This window comes from Tenrec ecaudatus, chromosome 5 (genome assembly GCF_050624435.1).
Source record: "Tenrec ecaudatus isolate mTenEca1 chromosome 5, mTenEca1.hap1, whole genome shotgun sequence".
In the NCBI taxonomy this organism is placed as follows: domain Eukaryota; kingdom Metazoa; phylum Chordata; class Mammalia; order Afrosoricida; family Tenrecidae; genus Tenrec; species Tenrec ecaudatus.
The window spans coordinates 133,006,397-133,027,430 of record NC_134534.1 but is presented as its reverse complement, the minus strand read 5'-3'; the positions used below and the strand labels follow the sequence as shown (position 1 = coordinate 133,027,430).

At 44.7% G+C, this 21,034-nt stretch overlaps 1 protein-coding gene across 1 annotated transcript in view; it reads right to left on the bottom strand.

Annotated features, from left to right (window-relative positions):
• EOGT (EGF domain specific O-linked N-acetylglucosamine transferase) overlaps window positions 1–21,034 on the bottom strand; it is a 50,890-nt gene that overhangs the window by 18,714 nt on the left and 11,142 nt on the right. The window contains exons 7-9 of the mRNA XM_075549908.1: window positions 18,199–18,303; window positions 10,385–10,491; window positions 7,042–7,145 (exon numbers count right to left, since the gene is read on the bottom strand). Coding sequence (XP_075406023.1) covers window positions 7,042–7,145; window positions 10,385–10,491; window positions 18,199–18,303 — 316 coding nt within the window. The remainder of the gene's footprint in view (window positions 1–7,041; window positions 7,146–10,384; window positions 10,492–18,198; window positions 18,304–21,034) is intronic.

The window sequence follows — 21,034 nt, the reverse complement described above, 5'->3', positions numbered from 1 at the left end:
AATGAAATCTCCTATCACATCAAGACTGTAAGCAGAGTAAGGCCTATATTCCCCACACAGCTTGGCTGCTTTGCAGAAGATCCTATCATGGAGTTGACCACACTCTGTTGGTCACATCACAGGAGAACCTTGGCCCAGGCCAGATGACATACAATCTATCACCAAGCTATTAAAAATTATATAAGACATTTTTTTCATCTTAGACAGAATCAGGGTGGCTGAGCAAATGTCTAATCTATCATGACTGTCATCAGAAATAATTATCACTATTATAAGTCTGCTGCTGTGTTAAGTGCTATAGAGCCTGCTGCAATTCATACATCCTTACGTCCAACAGAAAGAATCAGTGCTCTGTCCCGTGCCATCCTCGCAATCCCCGGGATGCCATCCTCGCAATCCCCGGGCCACTGTTGTAGCCCCTGTCACTGCATTCTACTTTCACTGACCCTCTACTCTGGTCCAAGCATGACGCCCTTCATCAGGGACTGGTCTCTCCTGATAATATTTAACAAGTACGCAAGACAAAGACCCATCGTCCTCGTTGCTAAGGAGCAATCTAGCTGTACTTTCTCCAAGATACAGGTGATTGTTTTTCTAGAAAGCCATCGCACTTTCAATAGTCTCCAACAATACTATAATTCAAATGCATCAATTCTTCTGCGTCAGTCTTACTCACTGTCCAGCATTCACATGCCTGTAAGGCCACAGAAAATAGCTCGAATTGTGTCAGCACACCCAGTCCTCAAAGTAGCACCTTTGCTTTTCAGAACATTTTGAAATGATCTTTTGCAGCAGATTTCCCCATTCACAGTGTCATTTGGTTTATGGACAGCTGATTCCATTGGTGTGGATGGTGAATCTAAGTGAAATAACAGCTCGATGCATTCTCCCTTTATCACAGTCGGCTTGCTGGTCCAGTGGTGAGGGGCTCTGGTTTCTTTATATTGGGCTGTCCTGCAAACTACAGGCTTCACCAGGGAATGCTGAGGGCGCTTCACTTTCATCAAGGTATGTCACCGGAATGTTGAAGGCTACTCCTAATCCTTCCTCCAGTTCTAATATTGCATTCTTCATATAAGGCACCTTCTTGGACTATTTGCTCAGCATGCACACTGAACAAGTATAGTGAAAAGATTCAACCTTCCTAGACACATTACCTTCAGGACAGTTCCCCATGTAAACGCTTTCCACGGATGGGGGTATGATACTGAACCAGATCAAAGTGTTTTGTTTTTCCACTCTCTGATCCATATTATCTTCACAGTTTAGAAAGCAGCTTACCATTTTTCACTGTGAACTTGCTAACTAGTCACAGATGCGTGTAATACACACACACACACACACACACACACACACACACACACTGATCTGTACACACTCTGGCATGCTCAGTGAGTAAAGAAAACCCATGAAAGTAAATAAAATGTCCTTTTGAAAAGGAAGTCTGAGCAGGAAAACAGCTCTAAACCCCCAACATTCCAAATAAAATGCATGAATGCTATGGAATCATTTCCCCAGTGGCTCCTGGACAAAAATGTGATTCCCCATTCACAGTCGTAACAAATAGTGACAATAATACTTTGTGAGAGCCAGTTTCCCAGGCCCTAATTAAATATTTGACATTGTTAACTCACTAACCTGTCTTAACACCCTAATTAGAGCATAATATTATACCCCTCTTACATATGAGAAAATGTAAACACACGCACAAAAGTCATTGCAGGACTGGGAGTGTGCCTGGTCCATCTAGTCCCACGTTGTAGGTTTGCAATCTCCTCACAGCGGCTGCCTCTCAGTGGCACTAGCTCTTTCTACCACATCTACTGAATGCATTTCCTTCTTGAAAAGTCGAAAGTAGTTATAAGCGCCTTCTAAACCCCCAAAGGATGGAAAATGTTCAACAGTACAATTGCTATCAAAAAGTTCAGCCCACTGAAATAAATCTATACTGTGCGCCTTCTAAACCCCCAAAGGATGGAAAATGTTCAACAGTACAATTGCTATCAAAAAGTTCAGCCCACTGAAATAAATCTATACTGTAAGATTATATTCAAGGTGTACAGTTGGGTCTATACATCTTATGTTCATGTCTTTTAAATTGTACAGCATTTTTTTACCTGACTGCATGTTGGACAAGTTCAAATTATTTCAAAGTGACGGAGGACTGTTAGATGCCATTCTAACACCATCTACAAGGAAACTCCTGGGCGGGCTCAATAATAAATACAGGGCCATCAAAAGTCTAGGCATTTGCTTGAAATAAAATACTTGAGATAGCAAGAGATACCTTTGAAAGGAAAGCTTAATAATAAAATATTGTCATGCTGGTCCTCCCAGAGACACGATGCATTATTCAGTAATAACCACCACTCACGTCCCCCAAATTCAAATGACCTGTCATGAGGAAGGAGAATTTTCTTCCAAGTCTTATGTCTAATAACATTTGCATATTCTAAAAGATGACATGAAAATTCTCCCTGCGTGTCTTGCCAATTTACACATGCACATCACCCGTGACCTAGAAGTTTAACTTACAGGCAGTGGTCCCTCAGAAATATGAGGGTCAACGAGTGGGTAAGTTGTATATGTAAGATAACGGTACTCACTGCAACATTTTAATTAATAACAAGGAACAAAAAACAAACTAAATATCACCAGGTAAGTATGTGCACTGATGCATCAAATGTCCAGAATACCCACATACTCAGCCTCACGTCACCACTACAGCCTGGTACCCCGTGTGTACTGCCTGAGAAAGATGCCCGTGATATAAGACCCATCAGTTAGTGAGAGTGTATGTTTTATATAAGGATGAAAATTTACCCTGATCCCCAAAACTACTGACATGAAATCATCTTCAGACCATAAACCCCCTGAAGGCATCTTAAAATCAAATAGAGAATGCCTGCCTTCATCTCTTTGAAGAGCTATCTGTGTGGTATCAAATGGAAAATTACCCAGAAGTCTTGGGGCCGTTGGGTGTATGTAAATGAGGGAAGGACAACTCAGAAAAGGATGTGAGAGTGGCTACATCATTTAAAAAATGTCATCGATGAGCTGACGGTACAAGTGGAAACTCCTCAATCGGCGTCTGTCCTGCTGTGTGCATTGTCAGCAGCGGCAGCGATAAAGTATATTGGAATGTGTGTGTGTGTGTGTGTGTGTGTGTGTGTGTGTGTATGCGTACATATAGAGTACAGGGAGCAGACAGACGGCTTGCTTCTGCCTACGTTATCTCCTGAAGGCTGGCTTTGTACTCATGCAGCAGCACGGCAGAAGACACCTTAGGTGTGGTCATCTGCTTACAGCCATGAAATCTCCATGGATGAGTTTTAGTCTGTAACGCAATGGGTCACCTTGATTCAGAATCGAATCACTGGGCATAGGACGGGTTTTGCGTTTAATACACACGCAAACATCTTTATACAAACATTTAATTAAATTTTTATGAGGATATATTTATACTTATTTTAAAAATTAAGTCTTGCAAGAACTTATCCAACTGTTAGCTCAGATTGTATTTGGGAAAGACGAAATCAGAGGTGAAGGAGAGGCATTTACAATGTTTGCCGTCTTCTGAACTTCCCATGATTTTGAACACATTATGAACAAGTATCCCTTTCCTGCAAGCCCCGGAGTGGAACAAATGGTCTGCGTTTAACACTAACTAAAAGTTGGCAGTTCAAACCCACCCAGCCGCAACAAAGAAGAAAGGCCTGGCAGTCAATTGTCGTAACGACAACAATCAGGAGAGCCCTCTGGTGTATTTCTACTTACAACACGCGGGGCCACGAGTCAGAATCAAGTGGGCAGAACCAGGTTTTACACAGGGGATTTTTTTTAATGAGTAAAGCTATACAATGTCTTTGCACATAAACTGCAGAGGGGCTGCAGTCGCCTCCTCTGTGGATACAGCTTCTCAGGGGCATCCTGCTGTGCGGAGCGCACCGCACCTGCACAGGGGCCCTCTCTGCATCTGTGCAGGCAGTGGCTCCGCCGCCCAGCTTTGCGAGGAGCAGCTCTGAGGCCCCACGGGCTTCTGGGTAGAAGCAGTTTGCAAAATGCCACAGGGTCTTGTGTCACCAAGCCAGAACGGCAGCCACTACCACCCCCTGACCTCCACACCCGCAGAGCCATCCACTCAGGGGGCCCACGTCACGGTCGGGGGCAGCGTGAGGCGTGCTGGGGTAAGGCGCACAGCGTGCCTTAATCCAAGGCCTTCCTTTCCGATGGGAACCCAGCAGCAGCCACACAAAATCATCACACTGACCCCATCGATCCTCTGGGACGACCGTGGAGCAGTCTGGCAGAGAGAGCTGCCTGTGCTGGGAGCCTGACTGAGCGCCTTGCCGAGGCCACCTGGCCACGAGCACACGTGTTGGAAGGGCAGCGGAAACGAGGAAGACTAGCGACAAGATGGCTCGACCCAGTGGCTGCATCAAAGGACTCAAACATGAAGAGGGATTTCGAGGATGGCGCAGGACCGGCCGTGTTTCCCTCTCCGGTCCGCAGGGCCACTGTGAGTTGGAAGCACCCTGCCGTGCCTAAGAACCAGAACAGCAGAGAGTAGCCGGAGAGAGGGGCAGCATCCGTGCCAACCTGACTGCGAAGGCTGCCTGCCGGTCAGCCTAGGGTCCACACCTCAGGCAGCCTGCCTTGTTACCGACGCCCAGTTCCCTGGGAGACCGCTCACCCCAGGCTGGCATGGAGAGGGGCCGGGTTAGCACAGTAGGCTCCGTCTCACTGGGTCCCTTTCAGGAGGACATGGAGCAGCGCGCGACAAGGTGCAGCGTCTGAGGATCAGGCCGCTGCCAGGTGCTGCAGAGGCTTCCACGGCAGCAGACCCTCAGGCCTTTCTGCCCTGCGGTTGGCGCCAATCAGCTTGACGGGCCACGCCTGAGTGCAGTCGGCAAGCACAGGCCACTCTTGTGCCACCCATGTGCGCGCGCACATGGGCCGGAACGCAGCGCCATCGGGCACCGAGCGAGGTGCTGTCCAGTCCACGCTCACTCACCACGAGCCCTCGGTGGGTGTCAAAACAGAAGCGTGCACCCTGGGTCTTTAATGGCTGGACTTTTGTAAGTAAACCATCGTCTTTCCGCTACCGTTCCAGCCAGGAGCCCAGCGCGCTAACCTTGGCTGCACGCAGAGATGCCGTAGAGGTTGCAGGGAGGCGACAAAGCCAGCAGCTCTCTGCACGGGCCTCCCCTCGGCCTCCCTGGCCTCCTCCTCTTGTAGGCGGCGTGACCTTGGACCGCGTGCCCGCTGCTCAGCTGTACACTAGACCCCGTCAGGTCTGACTGAAAAAGAAAAAGGCAAAATGCCCGCAACTGGCCATTTGCGCTGCTGCTGATTGTGGCCAGGAAGTGCTTACACACACAAACGAAGGAATGGCAGTTCCCTTTGCTCACAGAAGCATCTCCAAGACAGCAAACTACATCAGCAAATCGGGAACACAAGAGGGAGGCGGGCGCACGTACAGCAGGAGGCCCGACGTTAGCACGAACGTGCCAAGAATGAGCAGGGGCCTTCTCATCAGACTGCAGGTTCAACCACAGCTCTCGGGGGGAGCGGTGAGAATGAAAACCTTTCTGGGGGGCTGTCTTATGAGTCCCCGATCTAAGGGAGAGCAAAAATCCGACCTTCGGGTATCTACCTCGGAAAAGAAAGATGGTGTGTGATGGCCAGGTAGCCAGGCAACATTGCTGAGGACTTAGTTGATGTGTGAACTGCGCCACGTCTCGGCGTCACTCCTGCTCTGATTCCTGACCCTGGGTGAGTCTCCTGCGGGGATCTGGAGCTCTGCCCACACAGCTGCTCCCCGGGCTGTTGGCCTCCTCGGAGGGACATGAGGTCCTTCAGTCAAATTGGGCCCAACGGGACCTCATCCCCTTGCATGTCAGCTTTCTTGTGCTAAGTGGGCTGCTGGAATGGTTCCCCCTGGAAGAAAAGCCCAGTGTGGTCCTGCTGCCATGCAGGGCTCCCCCTTCCGTGCTGGGCAGATTCACTCCAAGGCGTCTTGTGGGAGTCAGAGTGTTTCACTGAACCTTAGAAGACCTCTTGTGTGATGTTCCAACTTCTCAGAGCTGAGGAAACTTCTCCAGTGTGCAAAGTCCCGGCACCGTCAGTTACAGTATGCCGAGAGCACTCACTGTGCGCCAGGTAGGGCCGACTGTGTGCACAGGCTGTGGTTAATCCTCACCAGGACACTGCGCTCGATGCTCGGATGAGGCTTTGGGGGTTCCCCTTGGCAGGGAATAAGCAGTCAAGGAAGAAGTGAGAGGGAGCAAGTGGGGGATCAGGGCCAAGAGAAGATGACATGGGAATAGAAGGACAAGGCCCCGCTATGCACTAAAATGAAACTAAGCAATGAAACACACCGAAAGCACAAACCCGTCACTGAGTCAGGCCTGACTCAGGGTGACCCCACGTGTTACAGGGCAGCACTGTTCCATAGGGATTTCTTGGCCACATCTTTATGCTAGTGGACTGCCAGGTCTTTCTTCCATGGCATCGCTGGGTGCGTTCAAGCTGGGGAGCTTTAGTGTCAACTGTTGATGTCCCCCATGTGAGTCATGCCTCTGCTTAGGTAGGTAACGAAGACTCGCTGTCTCGGGGGAGCCCACGGTGGCAGGAAGCGTGTAGTGAGAGGAAAGCAAAGGGAGACCAGGTCATGCCAGAGGCCAAACTGCAAAGAGAGGCGAGCTCTTCAAACGGAGGTCACAGCCATTACGTGAATAAAAGTCCTCATACCGCTGCCCTAGAGGGACACTGACCCCTGGTCTCCAGAGCTCTATCTGCCCAAAGAGGACAGAAAAATCTCCCGCTGCCTCCCTTTCTCCCAAACACAAAAGCACACAGATATATACACACCCGCACGTGCGCACGCGCGCGTGTGTGTGTGTAAATGCACACATGCATCCATTCATCCTCATCTCCTTGTGTATCAATTGTGTGTGTGTGTGCCACTCAGGGTGTGTGTCTCAGATGTTCCCCTTTCAGCACAGAAGTCACGCAGGCTCGGAGCGAGGTCTCACTCACCGTGTCCCACATCACGATGTGCACGTCTGTACTGAAGGAGTTGTTGACATGCTGAGTGATGTAAAGGTTCAGGAAGTCACAGAAGTGGTGATACATGTTAACACCTGGTGATGGAGAAAAGAAAGTGTTAATTCACCAATTCTACTTTCTCCTCCAGCATCCTCTGTTGACAGTTTGAGAAACTCTTATTTGGGAATAAATGGGGAAAGAATAAGTATTTTTGTCCAAATACAACATGACCTTTGCACAGGTAGTCCTTGATTTACAGATTGGTTGGGTTCAAATGGCCACTTTAAGACTCAGAAATTAGGAATGAATTTTCCCCTACCAGCCAGGTAGCAAAAGATCATTATATTCATTAAAGATGCAACACAAGTCTATTCAGCCCCAAATGGGGGAAAACTACAGAACCATAAAGATTGATCAATTTTTTTTACCATGACATTATTTTTTTATATCAGTAAAGCAACCTCTGTGCATCCTAGGTGTTGCTTTAAAAAAAATAAAAGACAAGGGTAGTAACTATTAACATTGTGGCATCTTTCACTCCTGCCTCCTTTTCCCCTTATTGTATCATTATTTATAGTACCTGGGGAAATGTGAGCCATGCATCACGTACTGTGTCCAAACAGAAGGAGCAGGGACCCCTGTGTCAGAAGAACAGGGTTCAGCTCCAACTCAGCTGTAGAGGAATGACATTCTTAAACAACTTTGCAAAAGGCCCTCCATTCTCCATTTAGTTTCTCTACTAGAAACAGGAAGCAACTGCATCTTCATCATGAGAAATCCCAGGAGAATGTGTTTGAGAGTGCCCAGCCCCAGCACCTGGCACATTGTAAGCCATTCAGGAAGACCAGCTGAGTCTCCAAGGTCAAGTAGACTAGAGGGGACTGCAGTGGTGGGGATGGCCCATAAGAGCAGCAGGACATGTGGGAGAGGAAGGAGCCCTGTGGGGTCCTAGTTACTTGGTGGGCTGCTCGCTGCAAGGTCTGCAGCTTGAAACTACCAGTTCCAAGGGAAAGAGGCAGGGCTTTCTACTCCCATAAAGACTTACTCGGAAACTCACAGGGGCAGTTGCTCCCTGTTCTACTGGGTTGCTATGAGTCGGCATCCACTCACTGGCATCGAGTGAAATGGGCAAGAAATACCTGCATGACACAGATGGCTAACTCACTTATCTGCCAACCAAAAGGTTGAAGGTTTAGGTCCGCCCAAAGGCTCCTAGGAAGAAAGGTTTGGTGATTTGATGTACCACCTGGGGCTGTCAACAGCACTGACATTGAAAATACGTATTTCTTAAAAAAGAAGAAATTGTAACTAAAAAGAAAAACTAACCCTCATATGCAGAAATCAGAAAACATCTGATATCCTATCAATGTTAACAAACAACATTGGGTGCCAAAAAATACGGGTGAAAAAAAAGACAAAACTCAATTCTTTTTATTTTGGAATTTCTGATGAATGGTTGGAGGGGCTCCCTTTGGCAGCTGGGGGGGGGGGGGGAGAATGCATTCTCAAATAATCAAGGAAAGAAGAAAGCTCAGTCACAGCATGTCTCCCCTCTGCCCAGATTCGCCACAGAGCAGGCCCGGAAGGCCCCACGAGGAGCGGAGCTGCGCAAACCAGCACTGCGTAGCCCGAGACGCATCAGCGAGGAGTAAACACTGCCTGCAGACCTGTGCCTGGACGCGCTTTCTCCCAAGGTGAGAGTTAACGCGAGCAGAAGGAAGTTGAACGGCGGCCTCCGTTAAAAGAACAAAGTAAGAACTGAATCTCGAAAAGCACTGGCACATCTCCCCAACTGCCTCGAGTTCTTACTCTGCATACTTTTTGCATAAATATCTACATAAATGCAATGGCTCACAGAGACACCTCTTTTGCAGGCAGATCACAGTGTTTTTACCCCCCCCCCTTCATTTGCATGTTAGAAAAATGACTAAGGGCCTTGAACAGAACATTTTTACTGGCTCTTTTTTCACAAACCTAAACTTGTCTGATTTCGGAACTTAATACTTGGTCATATAAGAATTATGACTTCAGAAGGCAGGGCACATTACAAATATGATCAATAAATTAGAGCCATTCTGGATTGGGGGTGACAGCCGGTCCTCCATAATTCACTGGAAGCTCAGCCTCTCATGAATTTTGATAGGGAATAGGGCAGCATCCCTGTCGCTCCTAATGAGAGAAATGATGTGCTTGGATCCGGCTCTCTCCGCCCCGGGGCAGCTGCTTCACCACTTAAAACTATGCTGGCAACATGAGCCTTAGACAGCCAAAGACATAAGCAGAAAAGTAACTTTTGTTGTTTTTTAAACTCCCCACACACCCACTTCCAGCACTTTTAATGTACAGCAGGGCTAACTTCCAGGAGAACTTGACTGTTTGCAGAAAGAAGTGGACGTGACTCAGGAAGCATACCAGAGGGCTGACAGACCTTCCTTTCACACCCACAGTACTATCAGGCAAGGCTGACCCACTGCTGTCGAGTCGTGTAGCACAGAGTAGAACTGTGCCTACAGGGTTTTTGAGACCCTGAATCTTATACAGAAACAGACTGCTTAATCTTTCTCCAGAGGAGTCCCTGGTCGGTTTGAACTGCCAACCTTCAGGTTAGCAGCTTCACTCTTAACTCACTGCACCACCACGGCTCCTTCCCATCATTAATTTTGAAAATTCTACTGAAGCACAATCTAAATCAAGCAATTTGAGAAGCCAGATAGAGCATAGTTAATTATAAAAAGCGTATGCATACCCTCATCTCTCAATTTTCTATTTGATTAAGTCATTTTATGTGAAGATCTGCTCTAATACCCAAGGAAGAAAATAAAGGAAAATTTCAACTAGCTCATCTACTTCTTCAGACAAGAAAATAACAACAAAATTCCTCTCTTTAATGTTCTACTGTTCTCGGAAAGAAAGTGATAAGGGATAAGAACCAAGACAAACAACTGCAGACCAAAGGGGACAGACTCTGGGGGTTCCTAAGGGAAGAAGGCCAGGGTAGGACGATGAAGCAACAGGCTACAGGCTGACAGGGAAGGAGGACAGAGAGAAGGCTGGGGAGGCAGGGAGGGTTGGCATATGGGGTGGGAGGATGGCTTGAATACAGTTGACAGTCTGAAATGTAAGCCCTTCCACATAATTCACAATATGTATAAAGCCTGAGAAACACCATTTGCCACCAGTAGGAACTGACTCGATGGCAATGGGTTTGATTTGGGGTTTGGAACTGAGTGTGTGAAAAATGCTGAAATATCAAATGCTTTCTTACATAGATATGTAACATAGACAGACATCTACAGTAACCAAAAGTGAAATTGCAGACAAATTAAAATCTCACCTGCATCGAGTTTCATGAAGTAGGTTGGCTTTTCAATCACCAGGTCACATTTCGCATCTTCAATGGGTCTGAAGTTGAGCTGAGTATAGCTCTGTAGCTCAGCAAACCTGGAAAATATGAATTGGGACATGCTTTCCAAGTGATTCACCCAAACCTATTACATCATCGTAGGATGAGGAGCCACTCATTGGGAGATTTGAGTTCTAAAATGTAAGTCACTTTATGGAGACATGTGTAACTTCTCAAGCTTATTGACACTGCTATAATTTCATATCAATTTAAAGGAGATGAGGAACAAAGATACTGATAATTTAACAGTCAGTCTCATGTGTAAGATAGATAGCTGGGCACTCTCCAGAAAAAAAAGGTATTTATGCAGTTTGTTACCCAAATAATCTACAGTAGAGTAGGTAAGGGAGTCCCTGGGTCGCCCAAACTGAAAAACACTCAGCTGCTAACCAAAAGGTTACAGGTTGGAATCTCCCTAGAGCAATGGTGCCCACATGCAGATACGCCCACCTATGAGTATCCAGTGATGACATCATCATGCCAACCCCATCAGATACACCCCATACAAATACAGGTGTGTGTGACAGGGTTGGTGCCATAATGTACTTATGCAGACCAGTCACATGAGTAGAGAGCAGCTACTGTGTAGAGAGCAGCTACTATGTAAAAAGCAGCTGCTGTGTTGAAAGCAGCAGTATTAGAGGTAAAACGACCCTTCGTGATTTATAATTACTGGGTAAATGTAAAATCATCAACTACTGCAATATATATATAATCTGTACCTTGGAAACTTAATCTGGATGCTGATTGGTCTTTTTATATTCAGCTGTGGTTGATGTGAACACAGCCCCCTTGTGATAGTAACAAGATTGTTAAAAAACAACAACACACAGAATGGTAAATCATAGGAAACTTTAATGAACTGTATTGACCAAACTATGCCATGTATCACCTTTTGTATTATTAAAGCTATTGTTATATATTATCTAGGGAAGAACATTAAGAAAAAATATAGTGAGGATTTTTTTTACAGTATGGTTTTACCTCAATAATTACAGTAGGAATTGAGAAACTACAATGTGTTATCTATTATGAAGTTCTACCAGCCAAATCCATGAAGCCAAACAAACTAAAATGCCATTTTCATAGCAAGCATCCGAGCCTTGCCAGCAAGGATACCAACTATATTAGAAGCAAAGCTGAAGGACTAAAAGATGCCAGGCTTGACACTGGTGGCAAGTACCACAAACAACACGTAGCAGCCATTGAAACTTCATATTTGGTGGTACTCAGAATCTCCAGAGCTATGAAACCTCATACCATTGCTGAGGATTTACAGTTGCCAGCAGCCAAAGACATTGTTTGAGTTATGATTGGTGACAAATCTGTTATAAAATTGAGTGCAATTTCCTTACCTAACGACACTATCTGCAGAAGAATAGATGACATGTCTGCTGATATTCTTGATCAGGTAAGCCATGAAATTAAATCTGCTCCACTTCCAATATTTAGCATCCAGCTCGATGAATGTACAGACATTGCAAACTATTCAGTTACTAGTTTACGTGAGGTACATCAGTGATGACAACTTTAAAGATGAGTTTCTTTTTTGCAAACCTCTTGAAATGACAACGACTGCACGTGAGGTATTCGGCACAGTTAGTTCATTCAGAAAGAGCATGAGATCTCTTGGGAAAAGGATTCAGTGTTTGCACAGATGGTGCTCCAGTTATGCTAGGATGTCGATCTGGATTTCAACATTCAGTATTCAATGAGTCACCAAAAGTCATTGGAACTCACTGTATGATTCAGCGGCAAATATCAGCAACAAAGACGCTGCCACAAGAGTTACAGGAAGTAATGAAAAGCGCCATAAGTTTTGTCAATTTTGTAAAGGCGAGCACTTTAAACAGTCAACTGTGTTCGCTACTGGCTATGAGTTTGATGCGCCAAATGATGTTCTGCTATCTAACACTGAGATAGTTGAGAGGAAACATTTTAAAACGCGTTTTTGAGCTTCAAAACATTTTTTAACCAGAAAGCACATTTCAGCGATAAAAGTGAACTGCAGAAAATAGCTTACTTGGTTGACATCGATGCCATCTTGAATGAGTTAAATTTATCACTGCCAGGGCCAAATGCAACAAACCTTGATTTGTCTCAAAAGATCTGATCATTCCAAATTAAATTTCAGCTTTGGCAAAAAAAAAAATTGGAAAGAAAAAAAATATATACGTTGCCTACCTTATCTGCTTTCTTTGAGGAGCATGACATTGAACCAGACACAAAAGGATTATGATGATAATTTCTGTGAAAGAACACTTGCACAGGCTTGCAGATAAAATTTCATTGTATTTTCCAAATCTACCTGACACCCCATTTGCACTTGCCAAAAGCCCATTCACAGTCAAAGTTGAAGATGTTCCTGAGACAGCACAAGAGGAGTTCACTGAACTTATTAACAGTGATGCAGCAAGAACTAATTTTTCTTCAATGCCAGTTACAAAATCCTGGATCAAGTGTTTGCAGTCAGATTCTGTTCTGTCTGAGACTGTGTTGTGCCTTCGTCTTCCCATTTCCAACAACATATCTTCGTGAAGCAGGGTCTTCCAGGTTGTTGGTTATCAAGTCCAAATACACAAGTAGACGTGTTGTGGAAGATGATCTCGTTGTGCTCTTGCAAAGACTGTCCTGAGAGATTCTGATCTGGTGAGAAAGAAGCTATCTCAACCTTGCCCCTGCGTTGGCTTTTTACGCATACTGTTGCAAAATGTAGCAATGTAGTTTACTGTTGTTATATTAAGATTGTTACCCATGCTACACCAGGCTTCAAGACAAAATTTCATTTATTTGTCAGTAGAAATAAATATTTCACTATATAATTACATATTGTTTTTGTGACTAATCACTATGCTTTAATTATGTTCAATTTGTAACAACGAAAATACATCCTACATATCAGATATTTACACTGATTCATAACAGAAGCAAAATTACAGTTGTGAGGTAGCAACAAAAATAATTTTTAGTTGCTAACTTTGAGAGTAATTGGTTAGATATCAACAGTTAACTAATGCAAATGTTGTTGTTACAACCTATGTACAATAGAACAAAATACTACCCAGTCCTTTGCCATCCTCACGATCATTGCTGTATTTTTTAGACCATTGTTGTACCCACTGTGTCAATCCACCTCATTGAAGGTCTTCCCCTTTCCTGCTGACCCTCCACTTTACCAAGCATGATGGCCTTGGACGGGTCTCCCTTGATAACATGTCCAAAGCACATGAGACAAAACCTCACCATCCTTGCTTCTAAGGAGCATTCTAACTATACTCCTTCCAAGACGGATTTGTTTTTTCTTGTGAACATCCATGATACTTTCAATAATCTTCGCCAACACCACAATCCATATGCATCTATTCTTTGGTCTTCTTGATTCATTGTCCAGCTTTCACACACATTTAAGGCGAACGAAAATACCATGACTTGGGTCAGGTTTACCTTAGTCCTTGAAGAGAGATCTTTTTGCTTGTTGACACTTTAATTACAGAGGATGACCATGGAGAACCAGGTAACACAATGTACTAGAAACTCAAATGCCTCCTTGAATGCAGGAATCACTTACTGTGAAAGTCAGATAGAGTATTTCACATTATCGGGTCTCGTACTCACCTATGATAATACATCTGTGACTTACAAACCGGAATGGCTTGCTCTCCTATAAGGCTAGCTTTTGTGAGACCTGAAAACTTAGCCTAAGATAAGAGTGCCCTACGTGACTATCAAGGGACACCATGAGGACTGCCATCTGCGTGCCGACTGTAGTGGTAGGTACATGCTTCCTGACAGGTGATAAAACTTTCATGGAACTGATTTCTTTTTAATGACTGCAGGCAAGCACACATGAAATCTAAATTAGTTGAATCGATAGTATTAGTTAGACTTTAGTTTTGATCACTGCACTGAGATTATGTAAGGTGGGAGAGCTGGGGAAGGGTAAAAGGGGAATTTTCTATAGAATTTCTTTTTTTGTTGTTGTTTTAAAAGTTTTATTAGGGGCTCATACAACTCTTATCACAGTCCATACATTTACATACATCAATTGTATAAAGCACATCTGTACATTCTTTGCCCTAATCATTTTCTTTTCTTTTTTTTTTCTCTTTTCTTTTTTTACATTTTATTAGGGACTCATACAACTCTTATCACAATCCATACATATACATACATCAAGTGTATAAAGCACATCCATACATTCCCTGCCCCAATCATTCTCAAAGCATTTGCTCTCCACTTAGGTCCTTTGCATCAGGTCCTCTTTTTTTCCCCCTCCCTCCCTGCTCCCCCCTCCCTCATGTGCCCTTTGTAATTTATACATCGTTATTTTGTCATATCTTGCTCTATCTGGAGTCTCCCTTCCCCGCCTTCTCTGCCGTCCCTCTCCCAGGGAGGAGGTCACATGTGGATCCCTGTAATCAATTCCCCTTTCCAACCCACTCACCCTATACTCTCCCAGCATCGCCCCTCACACCTTTGGTCCTGAAGGTATCATCCACCCTGGATTCCCTGTGCCTCCAGCCCTCATATGTACCAGTGTACAACCTCTGCCCTATCCAGCCCTGCAAGGTAGAATTCGGATCATGGTAGTTGGGGGGAGGAAGCATCCAGGATCTGGGGGAAAGCTGTGCTCTTCGTCGGTACTACCTTGTACCCTGACTGACCCATCTCCTCTCCTAAACCCCTCTATGAGGGGATCTCCAGTGGCCGACACTTGGGCCTTGGGTCTCCCGTCTGCACTTCCCCCTTCATTCGTGTGTGTATATATATATTCTTTTTTTTGCATGATGCCTTATACCTGGTCCCTTTGGCACCTCGTGATCGCACTGGCTGGTGTGCTTCTTCCACGTGGGCTTTTTTGCTTCTGAGCTAGATGGCCACTTGTTTATCTTCAAGCCTTTAAGACCCCAGACACTATCTCTTTTGATAGCCGGGCACCATCAGCTTTCTTCGCCACATTTGCTTATGCACCCATTTGTCTTCAGCGATCCTATCATGGAGGTGTGCAGCCAATGATATGATGATTTTTTGTTCTTTGATGCCTGATAACTGATCCCTTTGGGATCACTCGCTCACTCAGGCTGGTGTGTTCTTCCATGTGGGCTTTGTTGCTTCTGCGCTAGATGGCCGCTTGTTTATCTTCAAGCCTTTTAGACCCCAGTTCTATAGAATTTCTTAAACTTCATGTGAGTCTACAATGATTTTTCAATGGAAATCTAAAAACCAGTGTAGAATTCCTTTCTTTCCAGAGGTGGTGAATTTCTTGATAGATCATGCAACATTGAAAGTATTAAAAAAAAATTTTTTAAAGAAAGTATTTTAAATCAGAATGTGTTCTCCAGTTTACAGACAGTTGAAAAGCCCTTGGTGGTGTTAACAATCATGGTGGTGTTGGTCGTTGGGGGACAGGGCGTGGCAGGGACTGGAAAGGGGTCTCCCGTGCTGATGATGGTCTGTTCTGTAACCTGGGTAATGACTTACCTTAGTGGGCGCAGTTTTTCATAATCCAAACCATATACTTTTTTGCCTGTTTGTTAAATACTTCAATAATTGCACATGAAAAAAAAGTGCTCTTCTAACACATGTAGTAATTACAAGGAGTTACAAACTCATTTTGAACTCCTGGTGTTTTTTCCTTTCATTGTTAAATAGTAATTCAATTGGCAAACAGTCATCTGTGTTTTATAACTAAAATTTAATTCAGATAAAACGATGAGATTCACTCTGTAACCTTCATTACTGCCCAAGACCTCAAGCCAGGTTACAACAAATTACTTAACCCTTTTCCGAGCACACAGGAACAAATGAAGGGGGAGGAAGAGAGAGTGGAATGCATCCTGGCCCGCCAAGCCTTGAGGACTACATCCCTGCTCAGAGCAGCCAATGCACAGAGAGGACCATAGGGCCGGCCCCACAACGAGACACAACATCCCTCACTGACCTATAGCCCAATGGGGGACAACACTGGAGACACAGGGCGGGAATTGCACCTGATCTGACCCCACCATACCGAGGCAAAACACTAAGGGCATGCAACAGAACAGCAAGGGGAGTAGAGCATGGAAGACCAAAGGGAATACCAAAAATACACTTTGGGTCCAGGGCATGACATCCCATCAGTCTCAACGGGAAAACACGACTAAAGGTCGACAAACAGACCTTGAACCACTTACAAGCTTTTCTTTCTTTTTATTTTTTGTTTTTTTGTCATTGCTTTGTTGTTGTTGTTGTTATTTTGTTTTCATTTGTTGCTCTGTTTTGCTCTGTCTTGTCACTTGTGCATGTTATTGTTTCTGCAGGTCTGTCTAGATAAAATAGGTGGGATAAATAATCTGGAGGAGAAAACAATAGGACCAATGGTTCCGAGGGAACATGAGAGAGGGGCAGGTGGGGAAAAGGAAGTGGTGTTAATGAATTCAGGCACAAGGGAACAACAAGTGATCCAAATCGGTGGCAAGGAGGGTATAAGAGGCCTGGTAGGGCTTGATCAAGGGCAACATAACCGAGAGGAATTACTGAAACCCAAATGAAGGCTGAGCATGATAGTGGGACAAGAGGAAAGTGAAAGGAAATAGAGGAAAGAGCTAGGAGGCAAAGGACGTTTTTAGAGGTCTAAATACAGGCATGCACATATGTAAATATATTTATATATGATGGGGAAATAGAACTATGTGCACATATTTATAGGTTTAGTATTAAAGTAGCAGATGGACATTGGGCCTCCACTCAAGTACTCCCTCAATGCAATAACACTTTGTTCTATGAAACTGGCATTCCAAGATGCTCACCTTCCCGACACGATCACTGAAGACAAATGTGTGCATAAGCAAATGTGATGGAGAAAGCTGATGGTGCCTGGCTATCAAAAGATATAGCACCTGGGGTCTTAAAGGCCTGAAGATAAACAAGCAGCCATCTAGCTCAGAAGCAACAAAGCCCACATGGAAGAAGCACAGCAGCCTGTGTGACCACAAGGTGTTGAAGGGATCAGGTATCAGGCATCAAAGAACAAAAATCATATCATTGTGAATGAGGGGGAATGGGGAGTAAGGACCCAAAGCCCATCTGTGGGCCACTGGACACCCCCTTACAGAAGTGTCGCGGGGAGGAGATGAGCCAGTCAGGGTGCAGTGTAGCAACGATGAAACATACAACTTTCCTCTATTGCCTAAATGCTTCCCCACTATCATGATCCCAATTCTACCTTACAAATCTGGCTAGACCAGAGGATGTACACACGGGTACAGATAAGAGCTGGAAACACAGGGAATCCAGGACAGATAAACCCCACAGGACTTATAATGAGTACTGATACCAGAAGAATAAGGGAAAGGTAGGAGGAGAAAGGGGGAACCAATCACAGTGATCTACATATAACCCCCTCCCTGGGGGATGGACAACAGAAAAGTGGGTGAAGGGAGACATTGGTCGGTATAAGACATGACAAAATAATAATAATTTATAAATTATCAAGGGTTGGTGATGGCGGGGAGGGCAGGAGCTAATACCAAGGGCTCAAACAGAAAGAAAATGTTTTTGAGAATGCTGACAGCAACAAATATACAAATGTGTTTTGACACAATGGATGTATGTATAGATTATGGTAAGAGTTGTACGAGCCCCCAATAAAATGACTAAAAAGTAAAATAAAACCCTTTTCCACTGGGCAGTTCCTAGCCCAAACTGACAGTGCCCACAATAAAGACAAACCCTCAGGAACGTATGCTTAAACAATAAAGTCTCACCAAGACTGCAGAGGGCTTTTGCGCTGACCTTCAGACATCAATGTGTGAATATCAAGTAGACAGTGTCCTCCGATTTCACCCCTCTGGAAAAAATCCTCCTTAAATCTGGATAACAAGAAATTAAGGTCAGAAAGCATGTTGATGCCCCAAGCGCATGGACTGTAACTAAGGAGCTCATCCATGTCCAAAACATCAATTCTGCATTAGGCTTTAACACTGTGTAGAAATGTCAAACACACATGAAAGTAGCAAATTACCCAGCTCCCCAAGGATCAACTGTCGTCCATCTGACCCATCCATTCCCATCCACTCTCCAACTTGTCATGGGAATTTTTAAAAAATAATATTGCACTGTATTTTTGGTAGAAAGGTAGGAACAGCAAAATAGATTCCCAGTCAAAAATGTCTACCCTTACTATTTGGTAATATGTTTACATTGGTCACATTAAATCAGCATTCTCAGTATTTCAGCCTCGATCCATTCCCATTCACAGACCCCAACCTGTTCATCTGCACTCTAGAGCCTTTGTTGACCATTTGGTTTCAAATCGTTCCTGTATTTTAAAAAGTATAATACTCAGGGTGATGTTCCTTACTTCATGGGCTCACCTGCTATTTGTCTAAAAGGTGACTTGAGGGGATGGCTTGGATTCATGGTTAAAACTTAATCTCAGGGTTTCTTCGTGTATCGCTAGGTCCAGTAAGTCTGGATTATTGTAGAAGTAGAAGAAGCTCTTTTTCTACAGAAATGGCATGGAGGCCGTACTGTGGGCAGGGAGGTTACACCAGGGAGAGGGAGAATCAATCTTCATGCAAACCCAGGGCAGGCTGTCACAGGCAGGTCAGATACGCCTCCACCTCTCCACTTGTTTACTCCAGCCTGACACCAACTTGCTCCCCGACAACACTCGTATTTTTCTGCTGGGTTAGATAATTGATGGCAGTGGCCACAAAGAACTCGCAGACAAAACCCACAATGGTGGGGGGTTATTAGGGGAGTTAACTGGCTGCCGTAAGTCAGATCAGTAAGCAGCAAGGATGTACCATTGGACCACAGCAGCACCTCTCCTCACTCAGCAGCCAAGTATCTCTCTGGTCCCCAAGTATCTCTCTGGTCTCTCAGCCACACAGCCCCTTGGCGCTGCCTCTGTGCAAGCCCATGATCATAGTTCTACTCCTATGTCTCACAGTCCCCTGCCTCAGCCTCCACTCTCAGCCAGGCCCTTTTGCTCTGTTCTATGGTCTCCAAGCCACAGCCTCTGGTCTCTGCTCTCAGCCTCCACCACCTGAGAGAGAGATCTAAAATGCACTCCACTGGTGGCGCTTCTTCTGGGGTTCCTCTGGGTTCCTGCACCGGACACGGCGTACCCCAACAAAACAAAAGATGGTAACTGGAGTCACATCCTCTTCTACGGTGGAGACTCAGAATACATCCCATCTTAATCCTAAAGAGAGGACTTCCTCCAAAATGGGATTAGAACGACACGCATAGCTGCTGAATTGTACAATGTGTCTCTTTCTATCAGAATCCATCTACTGTGATCAGAAAAGATGGTAGTGGTAGGTAGGCACCATCCAGTTTTTCTGGCCTCAGGGTTGAAGAGGCTGTGGCTATGTTGACAAGTAGTCCTATAAACAGGTTCCTTTCTGACTCTTGGGCTTCCTGTTCTTTCTTTTACTCCAGATGAGAAGAGACCAATAATTGTATCTTTAATGGAGGTTTTTGGGTTTTAAGATCTCAGATGTTACTTGTCAGACTTGGTAGAGCATAAACTTTATAAACTAGATTATGTCAATTAATTGAGTTGTCTTTAAACCAAGAAAGTTAATTCTGTAAGGTGATTGGTTATCTAAGAAGTTATCTGTTTCTATGATCCTTGTTTTATTTCATAAACATACAGCTGTTTTAGGAACACATCTTTCTTTATGGGCATAATATTCCATTTTATGCATCCATCACACTTATTCATCTAGCCATTTCTAGGCTATGTACCTAAAAGTAGAACTGATGACTCACAAGGCTGTTAGGTGCCCTCAGGCTGGTGCTGACTCAACCCAACGCCATGAATAAGAGCAGGAAACACTGCCAGCTCTGTCACCATCTCACGATGCTTGCTATGTTTGAGCCCGATGTTGCAGCCACTGCCTGAATCCCATTTGTCGGGGGTCTTCTTTTGCGCTAACCCTCTACCAAGCATGCAGTCTTTTTCCAGGGATTGGCTATGCTGATGCTAAACATGTCCAGAGCACCTGAGACAAAGTCTTAGCAGCTTCACTTCTAAAGATCATTGAAGTTATACTTTCCACATTCTTTGCCAACACCAGAATTCAAGTGCATTGATTCCTCTCCACATGCCTTGCTTATGGTCCAGCTTTCATCCCCTAGGAGGAGAGTGAAAATACCATGCCGTGAGTCAGACCCAACGTAGACATCTTTTCTTCTGAGCACTTTGAATAGATCTTTTGCAGATTTGTACAATGCAGTATGTCATTTGATTTCTTGATTGCTGCTTCCATTTAGTGTTGGAAGTGGATCCAAGTCAAATAAAATTCTTGGCAACTTCAATCTTTTCTCCACTTGCCATGATGTTGCGATTTTGGTTTTCTTTACATAGAGCTGTAATCTAATCCATATTGACCACAGCAGTCTATGACCTTAACCAGAAAGCACTCAAGCCCTCCTTGCTTTCAGCAAGCAAGGTTGTGTCATCTGAATACTGATGGATGTGAAGGAGCCTTCCTCCAAAGCTGCCGTCTTCTTCATAGAGTTGGGCTTTCTGGATTATTTGCTCATGCAGATTGAATAAAAAAACTAAGTCAATTCTGACTCATAGAC